Source organism: Oryza glaberrima, chromosome 2 (assembly GCF_000147395.1).
Source record: "Oryza glaberrima chromosome 2, OglaRS2, whole genome shotgun sequence".
Taxonomy (NCBI): domain Eukaryota; kingdom Viridiplantae; phylum Streptophyta; class Magnoliopsida; order Poales; family Poaceae; genus Oryza; species Oryza glaberrima.
The window spans coordinates 23,057,718-23,072,783 of NC_068327.1; the positions used below are offsets into that span (position 1 = coordinate 23,057,718).

At 47.0% G+C, this 15,066-nt stretch overlaps 2 protein-coding genes across 2 annotated transcripts; both read right to left on the reverse strand.

The window, feature by feature from the left end:
* Positions 1-7,349: 7,349 nt before the first annotated feature.
* Positions 7,350-10,209, reverse strand: LOC127763935 (serine/threonine-protein kinase OXI1-like). Its single transcript, XM_052288744.1, has one exon. The coding sequence runs from the start codon at positions 9,029-9,031 to the stop codon at positions 7,688-7,690; it is 1,344 nt and encodes a 447-aa protein (XP_052144704.1). The 5' UTR covers positions 9,032-10,209; the 3' UTR covers positions 7,350-7,687.
* Positions 10,210-10,320: 111 nt separating this feature from the next.
* On the reverse strand, positions 10,321-12,943 carry LOC127763934 (leucine-rich repeat receptor-like protein FASCIATED EAR2). The gene has a single exon (XM_052288743.1). It carries the CDS (start codon positions 12,809-12,811, stop codon positions 10,952-10,954), a length of 1,860 nt encoding a protein of 619 aa, XP_052144703.1. The 5' UTR covers positions 12,812-12,943; the 3' UTR covers positions 10,321-10,951.
* Between the last annotated feature and the right edge of the window lie 2,123 nt (positions 12,944-15,066).

The window sequence follows — 15,066 nt, forward strand, 5'->3', positions numbered from 1 at the left end:
TGATTCTTCCAAAGAAACTTACGTTGTACTCCCTTCATCGTAAAATAAATAAACTTAGTATGGGATGTGATAGTCCATATCCGTAGTACTTAAAAAATGTCACATCCAATACTAGGTTTATTTATTTTGAAATGGGTGGAGTATAATTGTACTAGGTGTCTTTATTGGGTTAATTCAATCCATGCCATTACAATCTCTTTGATTTTAAAAAATACAATTACTATTCATGCCATTACATTTTGATAAAAAAAATATATATGCCACTATGTACTCCTTCAATGCATTCATAAGTACTCCTTCAATGCATTCATAAGAAAAATTGGACCAAATTACCCACTCTTCTTCCTCCCTCTCTCTCCTCTCTTACCTGGGATCCAAATGAAGCCATGGTCACGGAGCTTCTCGCGCTAGCTGTGTTGTGGCGTAAGAGCAGTCCCAATCCTCCATCTAGTATGGTGTCTATGGCATTAACTACATTGCCATGTAAGACTTTTAGCTTATGTGGCAATATATTAATTAAGAGATAGAGAGAGTGAAGAGAGGAAGAAACTGGGTCTCATACAAGACACAGCTTCAACACGAGAACATATGCACTAGACACTATCAAGTTTTGCATTGGAAGATAATAGTGTCTTCATAATAGATGAAGAATAAATATGATTGGTAGAGAATAAATATGAATGTATTTATTAATGGCCCACTTTAAGAAATCATGGGTTATATGGTGTATTTCTATTGTAATGTCTTATTAACATGGCACCATAGACACTGCTTATGGACACTATGGGTTGGGACTGCCCTAATGGATGAGTTGCATGGTGTGCTGGCAGTTATGCTTCGGAACCTTGCCACCGGCACACCATTGGAGGTCGTTAGACCAACGGGCTCGATGGGGATTGGACCGGTAGAAGAGATGATTGATTAGAGAGAGGGAGAAAGAGGAGGAATGGTAATATGGTCTAATTTTTTCTATAAACGCATTGAATGGGTAAGTAGTTGCATATTTTCATTTTCTATTAAATTGTAATATAATGTCTTCAAATACACGAATAAGAATGATATTTTGTAAAAATCGAAGAAGTTGTAATGGCACGAATCCCTCGTTTATTTTGCGATGAAGACTTATAGTGCATGTCAGGCATATTTTTCAATTTACTCTTTTTTTGACAGCGACTCATTGAGGGTTAAATGCATGTGATTATGTCCATACTGCAATAGATAATGTGCATATAATTAGTCCCTAGACCTAACCAGCGATGATGCGCTATGAGCTCATCGTGGATCTCATTGATAATGCATTTGCGCCTCTCATCATTGCTGCCTTTGAATCTTGCTTCTTTTTGTTCTTTTGGCAGAATTTGCCGTCTTGGCCAGGGCCGTCCTTTGATCGTCTATATCTATGGAGATTTCGATTTGATCGCGGTCATCTCTATCCACCGAGTCACTGTGACCCCACTAGTTTTAGACGTTTTGTCATTAGAATTTGATGATGGCGATTGGTTGCTGTTAGTAGCGATAAACTAGTAATTTTTTTGTTTCTTTTGAGTTTAGCATTTGTTTCCAATGATCGTTGCGTTGAAACTAAACCCCAGGCCCTAGCAGAATTTCTACCGTTTTGTTTCTTCAGGTGCTTGCCTAACTATTGCCTATATACCAATCACCAAGTTTGCGTAGGTGTATGGCCATGATTTACCTAACCAAACTAGTTAGCCAGATGTGTTTTTCTAAGCTAAGGGAAATACCCTGTTTTTGCTCTCCTATGTCATAAAATATTTTTGATTGTTTTGTTTATTTATTTTTATGGCTTATCTGTCGTAGCTTAAATGATCAGAGCTACTCCCTCCGTCCAAAAAGAATCAACCTAGAATAGGTCATCCGTTAAAAAGATATATCTTAGGTTAGGTTGATTATTTTTGAAATGGAGGTATTACGCTTGAATTCTGTTGGAAATTTCTCTCAAATTTGTGCCTTCCTTCCAAAGTAGCCCTTGATTGCATCAGCGCAAAGTCGATGAAATAGAAAATTCCTCATCATTGCGAGAGTACAAGTATCATTTCGTTTGAACTATACGCCTCCGTTTCTTTTTCTCGATCCGTTCACGGGGAGAGCCAAAACACTTCCAACTTTTTCCTGCCAGAGCCTTGCATTCTCATACGGGACCAAACGGACAGCATTTTGGTAGAGTGACAAATAGTAAATTCTTCCGATGGCAAGTGACCACCACTGGCAACACCTGTTACTGCTCTGCTGTGCTCACTACGGACATAACTGATTGCTCTGAGAATAAAAACTAGATTGTTTTTAATAAACTAGATTGGTAGTCAATTTATAAAAATCTAGAAAAACTGAATCTTTTTTAAGAATTTGAAAAGTGGGTTTACTGGTTTCTTGACTTCTAGTTGGTTTTCTGCATTAGAACCTAGGAAAGCGGGTTTCTGGATTCTCACCTAATAGTTTGTTTTGTACATTATACAATTATATTAGAATCTGAATAAAAAGCTAGACTCTTATGAATTAGGAGATGCGTTGGAGAAACTCCCTAAACCGGCTCTAGATTTTATTTACTCGGCCTTTGCCCATTGCTCGGCTCCACTGGTCCTCTCTTGTGCCACAAGACGTCAAAGCCAACAATCATCGGCAGTGCTGAAGGGTCCCGCCCAATTACTCCGCTTTCCATATGATTTCTCCGAGTGGGATAGCCACTGCTAGGGCTAGATGCAAAACAGGAGGAAATTTCTTGAATAGTAAAAAGAATTACTCATGTGTATCATAAAATTCTCGCACAGCTATAGTTTCACTTATTCGCGGAATAAGCGAAACAACATATTTGCAAACGAAAAATAATTTGTAAATAAAACTATATACATGTTCTTAGCGATATAAAAGCAACTGAAAAATAAACTTCGATGAAAAAAAACCTCGAAATCAGTTCCAAATTTAAGGTTGAAAAATTCAAATTTTGGTTCATAAGTATAAGCATAAGCGAAAAAATAAGGCCCTATAATGGGAAGTGCCACTTTTGAGAACTTTTGAGAACGGGAGATGCAATTGCCATCACAATTTCCATGTTTTTCCCTAAAAAAACAATTTCCATGTTAAGGGATCAAATGACCATTAGTTGATACACTGAATTCAGACCATTGCTGCTATTTGATCGTATGGATAAGACTTGTAGTTGGATCCTTACTAACAAATGTCTTCTAAACGTTTACTTTCTGTAGTATATATTAATTCTCTTTCATATATGTCAGTTAAGTCATACTCCCTCCCTTCTATTTTAAATGCAGTTGTGGGTTTCTTTGTTCGACGTTTGATCGTCCGTCTTAAAATATTGCCTACTGGTGTTCGAATGAGTAGGATGGGATGTGCTTATCCCCACATGCAAAACGAAATGTCTCATTAGCATATGTTTAATTAAATATTATATATAATTGTTTTAAAGGAAAATAAACTAATATGAGTTTCTAAAACAGTTTATCTGTAAAGAAAATGAAGAAAAAACATTGTTTAATTGTTCACTAAGCGTGTACGTGAAAATCGAGTGAGTAGAAGTCGTCGAACAAAGCCTTGAAAAGTTGTTGTACCCAAATTTTCCAAATTGTTTATTTTAAGATAAAGTATAACAAACTGATACTCCCTGTGTCTTATAATATAGCAACGAATCTGGACAGGTATCTAGATAGGATATTTGATATAACAACGAATCTAGACATATGTCCAGATTCGTTCTACTATGAAATATTTCATCTGGTCTCAGGTTGTCACTTTTCTATCCAGATTTATTGTAGTTATTTACTACTACGTTGTCACTATAGAAGTTGGTAAACGCATGTAATTTACACTTTTTACTGCCACAAAAAATCCCACCTGTTCCAAATCCTACTCGTGTTGTCCCCATGGGAACAAGGCAACAAGCCTCCCTTGGCAGCGCCAGAAAGATTCCTAGTCCTCCTCTCCTCCCCTCCCCAGCTCCCCTCCCCTCCCGTCACATCTCCGCCCAATGTGGCATATAAAATCCCCCAGATCCAGCCCTCCCCACCTCCACTCCCTTCCTCATTGCACACACGAGAAACACAGATTCACACCCACGAGTGTTCGTTCGTGCCCGATCTTGCAGGTGGCTCTGTGTTCCGTTCTTGTTTTGTTCCGGTTTCTTGCGCTAATCCATCATGTTCGCAGGTGGGGGTGGGGGGTTGGTGGTGATGCCTGGGCGCAGTGGTTTATCGATCCCTTCCCTGCCTTGTGGCGCTGATCCAGGAGCGGCGAATTTCTTTGAGAGGGTGTTCTTTTTTTTTCTTCTTTTTGGTCCTTGTTGCAGCCAACGACAACGCGGGAATCGATCGATAAACCTCTGCATCCAGTTCTCGCCTTTTTGTGTTCAAGGGCTTGAGGCAGTAGTACTGGCTATTGCTTCTTGCTTCTTGGCTGCTCATGGGGTGTAAACATGTTTACTACTTGTTTAGGCTTGATATATATGTTTATGTAGGATATGTCTCTTTTTAATGACATGACTATGGTGATGGAACTGTAAAAATCTTTTATTCTGATGGTTGCATGATTTGATATGTGCTTCTGATAGGTTCTTTTATTCTGATGGTTGCATGATTTCCATGTTTACATGGTAGCTGTAGGTTTTGCACTACAAATTTCCCCTGGATATATTGTCTGAGACTTAGCATCAGCCATACTTTGACCATGCTATTGCTAATGTGTAAGGATAATGAGATGATGCATTGATGCTTGATGTAATTTGTGGGCTTTGGCCTATTTTATGCTTCCAAAGTATTTTGCAGGTTATTGTGTGGTTTTGTTTTGTCTTCTAATAGTGGGAATAAGTTCCTTGCTCTAGAGAGATTAGTTCTCAATTGCAATTTGTATCCATTAATGGAACTACGCGAGGTGGATTCTTGTTGGATCTTGCTTGCTGCCGTCATGAGTCATGACTGGAACAGGTTCCAGTTCATGTGGAGTGAATCAAATGCAGAATACGTTCTAATGCCAATGGGTCTTCCCTTGTATTCCCAATATTCTTTTGCCTATTGCTATGGTAAAAAAAAAGTTGTTTGCAATAATAATCTTTAAAAACCTTTTAATTTGTACTTCTATTGAATATTATTGTAGGTAGTGAATCCATCTCTTGTCTCTACAATATAACCCCCCCCCCCCCCCCTCGTCTTCTGTAATTATATGAAGATTAGCCAGCAAAGTTAGATGTAAAATAAGGTACTTTCTAGCTAATGACTGCTAGAATGGAGTAAATCGGTAAATGCTCATAATGCATTAGGATTTTTAACTTTGAATTTTCTTCATGAATACCTTTCAAATCTAGGAAAGCTCAGGTGATTGTTGACATTATTCGATGCTTCCTACAGGAATCAAAAAATGAAGGTAGCCGTCCTTGATTCTGTCAATTAGATCCCTTTATTCTAACAGCGTTGCCTCTAACCTAAAGAATGAACTGAGTGCACAATGTCTCTATTGCTGAGGACTCGTTCTGTTCACCAAATGAAACCTTTTTTTTGTGGTTTTGTAGATTTTCAGAGACTCAGACCGATGCTTGTTCATCGCCAGGTGCCCAGGTTTTCCGTTCTTCTTGGTGAAGTTAAGTGGATCTGCCGTTTGGTGGCTGGTAATGTTGATCTGAATCTGATACATATCAATTATATGCTCGGTGCTTGTTGATTGCCATCAATAATACCTTGTGTTCATCTGGAAAATATCATGTATAGTGTATTTAAGAACTCTGTATCAGAGCAGTTCGAAGATTGAAGATTTCGGCAGGCTACTGTGGCTTGCCCAACCTTGCTGTATCACTGTTTTACAACTTCCTAATAGGAGATGTGTTTATGTAACTCTGATTAGATACCGTTTTATTTGGAGGGATTATATAACTTACTACTCTCTCCATTTTAAAATGGACGACGTTATTGACTTAAGACATGTCTTTTGATCATGTGTTTTATTTAAAAATTTAGTGTAACTTTGCAAAAAAATGTAAGTCATGCTTAAAGCTTTAAATTACTTCTAATGATAAAACAAGTCAACAAAATAAATGACACGTGCATTTGTTTTGTTTTAATAAGACGAATCGTGTTATGTCATGTATAAAAGTTAGCAGCACCATACATTTTAAAAACTAAAACGAAGTTTTTTTTTTTGTTTGGAAAGTAACATTGTCCGTTTATATTTTAATTATCCGTTCTCAGAGGACGTTTTGTTCGTTCGTATGACAATCGTATTACATTGTCAGATGTTGGCACGTTGAAACATTGCTAGCTGAGGTGACTGCCAGTTCCATTTTTCTTACAAACAGAACAAAATTGCCTACTTCCTCGAAAAAAAAATTCTACTTACTGGACGCTATTTCTTTCTGTGCCCATGGTACATTAACGTGCGAGGGCCCAGAAGCGACGGTTTGGCCCAATCTGGCCCCAAGCCATGTCTTGTGTATCCACGTGCACTCGAGTTATTATATTCATGAAAATGAACAAGAAATATCAACAAATCGAGTTATCTGCATGGAAATGAACAATAATACTCCTATGTCAACAGGTCAGCCTGCTCCTCAGTAATCAGCACATGCTTATCCTCATTTTGGCACGATCGTCATGTTCGGTGATGTATTTAGGATTTTTATATGGCTGATTCAACTTATATAATTTTTTTAAATACCCTAAATATAACAAAGTTAGAAGTATAAATTGATCATATGCGTTTTAAAAAAGTTTCTTTACACATATGTATATATATGCATTGGATTAGAAATGTTTTGGGTGATTCCGGGACCAAATCCCCTAGATCCACCTATGACCATGTCCGTGTGACAATTCACCGTCGATAAAAGAAATATCATATTGAGTTGAATGCACGAGGTTACCAACGAGCGCAAGAATCACAAGTTAGAGCAAACTGTCACCTTAGATGTATATAGGTTGCGTAGGACCCAGAAGCACAAAATCTCGTGAGCAGATCGATCAGCAGCAGAGCAGAATGGCTCTCCTCTCCTTTTGGTCACGAGAACGGATGCGATCTTGGCCATCTCTTTTCCCAAAAGGAAAAATTGGCAAGATTTTGCTTTGCGCCTTTGCCTTTATTTTTCGCCGCTCACGTCTACATCGGCGACGAGCTTTCCGGGAGCATATTGATACTACTAGCACAGATAAGCAACCTGACAGCTCAAGCACTAGCTGCTGCTGCTGAAATTATGGTAATTAAAGAGAGCGTAAAGCAGCAGCAGAAGTTGTTAATCACTCTTGGCACTTGCAAAAAAGGGTAATCAAGGGAGAGTAAGAGAGCGAAGGGTGTCATCTGCATCCCGTGACAATAGATCAGAAATCAGTCAGGTGAAAAATTGATAGGAAAGCAGTGGCCATCAAATATTAATGTAGTTGTGGCTGGATTACAAGACGATCAGCTCGAACACAACCAACCAAACTGAACTGAATGATGCTCCGGTTACACCAACCAGTATGATAAGACAAGAGAAAATTCTCTCAATTCCTACGAAAATTGAACCAAACAAATCTTACTCTCAGTACATTTCTCCTGCATTTATTTACAGTACCATCAAGTTGTACTGTTTTTTGTATAAAACTTATATTTAATTTACAAAAGGGAGTGAAAGAAAAGGGTATCCATATGCTATGCTTGCATTTCGGTTTCGAAGAAAATATTCATACGTTAGAAGTCAAAAAAATACGGAGAAATCTTCATCTCTCCCTCTGTCACTGCCGGCCTCCGGCGCGGCCATCTCTACGGCCGCCGTCTCGCCGGCGGCGGCGGCGGTCGACGCGGCGAACGCCTCGTGCAGCACCTTCTCCACGTCGAGCGCCTCGGCGGCGGCGCCCGCGTCGTCGTCGTCGGGCGTCGGGATGAACGGCGGCCGCGCCACGTGGAGGACGCGGTCCCAGTCCACGCCGCGGAAGAAGGCGTGCCGCTTCACGCCGTGCGCGCCGAGCCGCCTGCCCGGGTCCTTCTCCAGGAGGAGGCCGATGAGGTCGCGCAGCGGCGTCGGCTCGCCGGGCATGTCCGGCCGCGCGGCGAGGACGCGGTGGAACGTCTCCCGCCGGCTCCGCCCCCGGAACGGCGTGCGCCCGTACAGCATCTCGTAGAGCACCACGCCGAGGCCCCACCAGTCGACGGCGTGGTCGTGCCCGCTCCCGGCCACGATCTCCGGCGCCACGTAGTCCTCCGTCCCCACGAAAGAGTTCGACTTCGCCGCCGCCGACGAGCAGCGCGTGGACGACGAGGAGGACGAGGCCGTCCTGGACGTGGACGGCGGGGACCGGGACGACGACGACGACGACGGCGACGGCCGTGACGCCGCGGCGCGGGGCGAGGAGAAGCACCCGAAGACGGCCGCGGCGGCCTTCGTGCTGTCGCGCCGCCCGCCGCGGGAGCGCGCGGTTTGTGGCGGCGGAGACGTGTCGGGCGGCGGAGGAGGTGGCGGCGGCGGGAGCGTGGTGGAGAGGTCGAAGTCGACGAGCATGATGTGGCCGGAGTCCTGGATGAGGACGTTCTCCGGCTTGAGGTCGCGGTACACGACGCCGAGGCCGTGGAGGTGCTCGAGCGCGAGCACCAGCTCCGCGGCGTAGAACCGTATCGCGGCGACGGAGAACACCCTCCCGGCCTGGCGGCGCCGCAGCGCGTTCAGGTCGCCGCCGGCGCACCGGTCGATGGCGAACCCGACGACGCTGTCCGTGGCCACGACGCCGCGGAGGGAGGGGAGCAGCGGGTGGCGGAGCGCGAGCAGCACGTCCCGCTCGAACCAGATCCTCCGGTGCCCGTCGCCGCCCGGACCGCCGGCGACCTCCGCGCACTTGTGCCTCGCCGCGGCGCGGGAGATGGCCTTGAGCGCCATGGGATCCTCGTCCGCCGTCGCCGACACCGCCGCGGCGGCGCCGCCGGCGGGCACGACGTGGAAGACGACGCCCCTGGCGCCGCGGCCGAGCACGGAGAGGGCCTTGAGGTCGGCGAGGCTCAGCTGCGGCGGCAGCGGCAGCGGCGGCAGCGAAGGCGGCATGCTCACCATGGGCGCGCGATCGCGAGAAGCGCGCGGGGAGAAGAAGCGACGCGAACTATATTAATTATATTTGGAGGGTTTGGGGTTTAGGAGGTGTGAGCTAATTCGTCTGGGTTGGCTTCGTTTATAGCCTCAAGCTAATCACCGTAATTAACTTCAAATGGAAGCTTATGAAGAGGCAAAGCTACAATAATCCGTGTATTAATGCCTGAGCAATAGAAGAAAAAAAATCAAGTTAGCAACAGCAACATGCAACATAACTGTAGCTTCCGTCTAGAAAATTCCTGAACTAATTCACGTGTGGTGTGAAAAGCAGGTTAATCAGATTTGATCATGTACAGTGAGCTGTCATCAACACCGAACAGGAAAGCCAACACAAAATAGACTGGAGTAGTAGTAAACCGACGAAATAACTTCAGAAAAGTTCACCTAATTCTCGTGAAAAAGGGGGGAAAAATACAGAGCTCTAGGCTCGCCATTGTAGTGGCATATCAATCTGAATCCCCTGAAACGCAACTCACGTGCAAAGTCCTAGTACTTTCTTTCTCTGTAGCTCATCACATTCACATCGCTAGATTGGATTGGAACCCTATATACTGTTCATGACAGATTGCGTGTACTACCAAAAAAAAAAGATCCAGTAAAAACATAGATATTTCAGTGGTAAGTTTGAGTGTCCATGGAGCACAATCACAAGTTGATACTCTGATGTAATGCTGCACCGTATCTAAGCGCATTTCACAGCCTTTGCATTGCATCGGTTGCATCCAGTGCAATTTGCTGAATTGAGGTCAATACACAGGAAATATTCTGCTGTTTACTTTAGTAAGTGAGGTGTGACTGGTAGCAAGAATCTGCAGGGCTACTGATACTTTAGCAAGTTGTGATAAAACCGGTGGATGAACAGAACAAGAACCTGATTCCAGCATGAAAGGGAGATTCCACACGGTACTTGCTACTCTTCTGATTTCTGAATGGTTAATTGGCGACCGATGCTGATTCTCAACCTTTTCCAGTTGAAGCCCCAGCAGTAGGCATGATAAGAATCAGCACACTGCAAATAGATTTAGTTCAGACAAAAAGAACACAGGAAAAAATTGCTTCATTGTCACCCCGGTTGCTCTGGAAGTGTGGATTACCTTGACAGCTGGGAGTGACAGGAAATAGCTGTTCCCCCTGCTGAATGATTTCACATGATAGAAATGGTGAATTTATCGTCTCTACCTGTCAAAAAATACTCAAAAGACTACACAGTTGATATCAGTCACCATAGTATTTAGCACACTGGCAACCACATATGCTCTGCTGAAAACTGAAATGAGCAGCACACTAAATACACAATAATAGCAGAAACCAGAGCAGAGTGTACAAGTAGACATTTCCGCAGATGAACGATCTGCAGTCAAATTGCCATAACACTGAACGTTGTTGAACAAGATTACAAGCATGAGAACTTATGAACTGGACAGAAAATCAGAATTTATAACTCGAACTTCACTCAAACAAGGTAAAATTAAAAGCGGATAACTGGATATATACATCTCAAGTTGTTCACAACTACATGCTCCCTTTTGTGGCTATTAGACCACCTAACTGTGTGCATCACTGCATCCTTGATGACAATACTCCAATTATCTGAGGCAGAAGCAGTCCAATCCTCAGAAACATGACAGTATTACAGCAACCAGATGTGTGCATTCTGTGAACGATGCAAACACATCAGAACCGGGTCTACACATCCCTAGAAAAACAACAGTAGAACACTTGGACATGGCTCATTAGCTATTAGATCAAGATCACACAGTTCCCGTGGCCAGTGATATTAAAAATGGAGGCCAACTGATTTTACTCGAGATTAGCTGCACACTTGAGTCACTGAAACTTATCTTATTTACAGCACAACATGATCTCCTAATTCTTCCTTTGATGTTAATATTCCATCCTTCCAGGCCGAAACACAAAGTTCCTTGCCTTGCGGGAGCACAGCAAAGTTGCCAATGATACATAGAAGCTAGTCATTGTGCTGATACAGAATGCACCTAGGGATACCCATCCGTTCTCTCCATGCCAGCCACCAAGCCAACCATGGCGATTGCTTCCTGCCATTTTCCCTTCTGGCATCCTAGAATGCGCACTGCATCCTTCCCCGCTGCATATCCCAGGGTTTCCAGCCAATGCTCCTGGAAACTTCTGCAACCCATCAGTTGTCGGCAAAGGCCCAGATAGGCTATTGTAGGAGAGATTAAGCACCTCAAGCTCTGTCATGGCAGCTATCTCAGGAGGTACCACCCCTGACAACTCATTATGTGAGAAGTCAAGGGTCCGTAGCTTCCCCATCCCCCCAATACCTGAAGGAATCTGCCCATCCAAATAATTACAAGAGAGATTCAAATACTCCAGTCCCTTCATTGCAACCAACCCGTCTGGTATCTCCCCACGGAGCTCATTCCTAGACAGATCTATCCCGGTAGCTGCTTGAAGATCATAGCCCAGCTCCAATTGCCGGCCTGCCATGTCCGTGGACACTGACACAAACAGCTGAGGTGGAAGCACAGCCTCTGATGGACTCCCCTGACCACTGCCTCCACCATTAAGGACGGCACTGACATTGAACCCACCATCCGGGATGAAACCCACAAACCTATTGCCGGACAAATCAATCCACTGAAGTGTTGGGAACGAGAACATCCAATCCGGTAGCTGACCAGAGAGCTGGTTACCAGCCAGTGATAAGAACCTCAAGCTCTGCCATTTGGCCACAGCTCCACTGAGCTCCCCTGTGATCTTGTTTCCTGACAAGTTCACCACCTCCAGGGATCGGCACCCGGCCAACGGCAGCGGAATTTCACCAGATATTCGGTTGTTCGACAAATCTAACACCTTCAAACTGTCAAGGGCATCAAGCTCCGGCCGCAGTGCTCCTGAAAGATGATTCCCCCCAAGCCGCAGGTACAGAAGCTGGAAGCAGCCGGCAAGGCCAGCAGGCACTACACCAGAGAGCCAATTACGCGACAAATCAAGCGCCTGCAAGTAGGTTAAATTCCCAATCCCAGTCGGAATCTCCCCGGAGAGCTGGTTATCCGCAAGAAACAATCCCTGAAGGCTCCGGATGGCGGTGATCCCGACGGGGATCTCGCCGGAGAAGCGATTGTGGGAGAGGTCGAGGAGGAGGAGGCCCGAAGCGTCGGGGTCGGCGACGACCCGCGGCGGGACGGCGCCCGTGAGCGCGTTCCGCGAGAGGTCGAGCGCGGCGAGGCTCGCCGGGAAGGAGAGGCGCGGGGAGAGCGGGAAGCGGAGCGCGTTGGCGGAGAGGTTGAGGGCGCGGAGAGCCGGGAGCGAGGCCGGGAAGCAGGTCGGGACGGCCCCGGAGAGCGCGTTGCGGGAGAGGTCGAGGTCGAGGAGCGAGCGCGGCAGGGAGCACGGCAGCTCGCCCGAGAGCGCGTTGGCCGAGAGGTCGAGCGCGCGGACGCGGCGGAGCAGCGCGAGCGGCGCCGCCGGGAGCTGCCCCGACAGGTTGAGCCCCCGCAGCGCGAGCCCGGAGACGGAGGGCGGCGGGGCCGGGGCGGGGGCGCCGGCGGCGGCCGGCGGGTGGAGCGAGACGCCGCGCCAGGACTCCGAGAGCGGGCCGCGCCACGACGCTAGCACCGCGCGGGAGGGCGGCGGGAGGGACGCGCGGAAGGCCAGCAGCGCCGCGCGGTCCGTGGCCGCGGGCGCGGCGGGGCGCGGCGCGAGGGCGAGGGCGAGGAGGAGGAGGGAGGCGAGGTGGTGGAGGGGAGAGGCGTTCGGCATGGGGGGGAGTTGGCTGGGCTGGGCTAGGGTTTGGGCGGCGCGGCGCCGGCGTAGAGCGGAAGCAGCGCAGGTGGTGCAGGAGAGGAGCAGCAGCGGGGGCGTGTGGGCGGTGGTGGCTTCCGTGGGGTTTATTTTTGGGGGAAAGGTGGCGACGGCGGAGGAATTTGGGGGTGGGGTTTTACGAGCCGGGGGAAGCGCGCACACGTGACAGCGGCACGGCTGGTCGGCACTCGGGCGTGGGATGCACTGTAGTCTGTACGTGTAGGGGGGCGCCTTCCGGCGAATGTCAGATGGCACGAAAATTTTTTTTAATGGTACGGACTACGGAGGGCATTTCACTGGTACAATCGTGAATCCGTCCGGGCATCTATAATATGAGCCACTCCTCGTAGAGAAACTCAGCTTACAATAGAGGATAACTGTAGATGGGCTACTCAAAATCTGAAGCAACTCAATAGAGACACTCTAAACCATAGTGGGTATCGCAGCCACAAAACCCCATATTTATTTTTACTACCCTACCCTAATCTCTCTCTCTCCAGACCCTTCTTTTCTTTTTTTTCACCGCCGCACGGGTCTCTCCCTCTCGCCGCCACCGCCGCTCGCCTCTCTCGTCACCGGCGGCCGCGAGGACGACGAGGAGAGCCGCCTCTCCCATCGCCGGCATCCACCGCCATCCCTCTCTCCCTCTTTCCCGTCGCCGGTTAGGGGCGCCAGATCCGGCGCCGTAGTGGGCGGATCTGGCCCCCCGCGGCTAGATCGGGGAGGATACGATGGCGGGCATGGCGCCGGCGGTGACGGGCAAGGCGCCGGCAGAGGAGGCCGAGCAAGGCGCGCGGTGGCCGGATCTCGTCGCTGTCGTCCCCGAGCGCGACGACCACAACCACAACGTCGTCCTCGTGCTGCTTGGCCGTGAGCACGGGCGCCTCAAGCCCGTCGACGGCGCTGAGCTCAACCTCCGCCTCCTCCCTCGCTCCTTAGCCCGTCGACGGCACCGAGCGCGACCTCCGCCGCCTACTCCCGTTCCTCGCCGCCGCTCCTACCGCAGCCTCCTCCCGCTCCTCGCCGCTACTCCTGCCGGGTGGTTGCTGTGGCGGCGAAGGGCCCGAGAGAGGGGAACGGGCGAGAGAGAGAAAAAGAGAGAGAGGAGAGGGGTGGAAGGGGAATCTGTCGCTGGAGACACGGTGGCCACAGGAGCCCGTCGCTGCAATGCGTCGCTCGCCTTTGTCCCTTGGCCGAAAAGCAGCGAGAGGCGCGTCCCCTAGCCAGGGCGCGCGTGGACTCACGAGGGAACGACGCGGACGGAAAGATTGACGGATGGTGCTAGGGGCACGACCTAGGGGCACCCGTTGTAGATGGCCTCATACTACTAGATACTTCCTCCGTTATAGGGGTGGGTAGAAAAAGACCGAGATCGATAAATGCGGTCATCAATTTGGTCCTAGGCAGTGTGAAATACCGAATTTTGTTCAGTCAATTGTTAGTCTCCTCGGTTAAATGAATAGACCGAATTAACAAAAGAAAAAGTCTAAATACAACCTACAATCCACTATGTTCAATAGGATTAAACTCTAATTTTCACGTTCCTACTTCTTCTAGGCATGCAATCTAACAAGAGTCTTTACTCATAAGCGCTTATGATTTTTTTATTTTTGTGTTGAAAATTTCCATTATTTCTTTGCATATATGAAAATGATATTGAATTTCGGTCAGGACCGAGACCAAGACAAAAAGACTGAGACCGAATTTGTTGGTCCTGATATTTTTGCGTTGAAATTTGGTCTTCACTTTTCAAAGACCGAAAGACCAAGACCGAAATTTTCGGTCAGACCGAATACCCACCCTTACTCCGTGGTGTTGGAATTGGATCATGCCATTGCAAATTATTAATTTGAACAAATATTACTACAATTCGCGATATCATCTAAATACCATTGAATTTTTTTGCAAAATTGAAACTGTATCATCGTTGTCAGGGTTATAGATACCACATACCTAATAGTAGTCGACTAAATCTCGGCAGGACCCACCACATACCATATCTTATACGGAAACAACCTTAGGATATAGGAGGAGTTCCGCATAAGGAAGGATGAATAGAGTTCTACATGAAAATGACAAGGACTACTCGGATTGTATCCATATTGGTCTCCCTAATTCTACTTGGACAAGGGGACATCTATGGGTATAAATACAACACCCCCTAGAAGGAGGGGGGACACGGAGCAATAGATCAAGGCACAAGATCAACATAC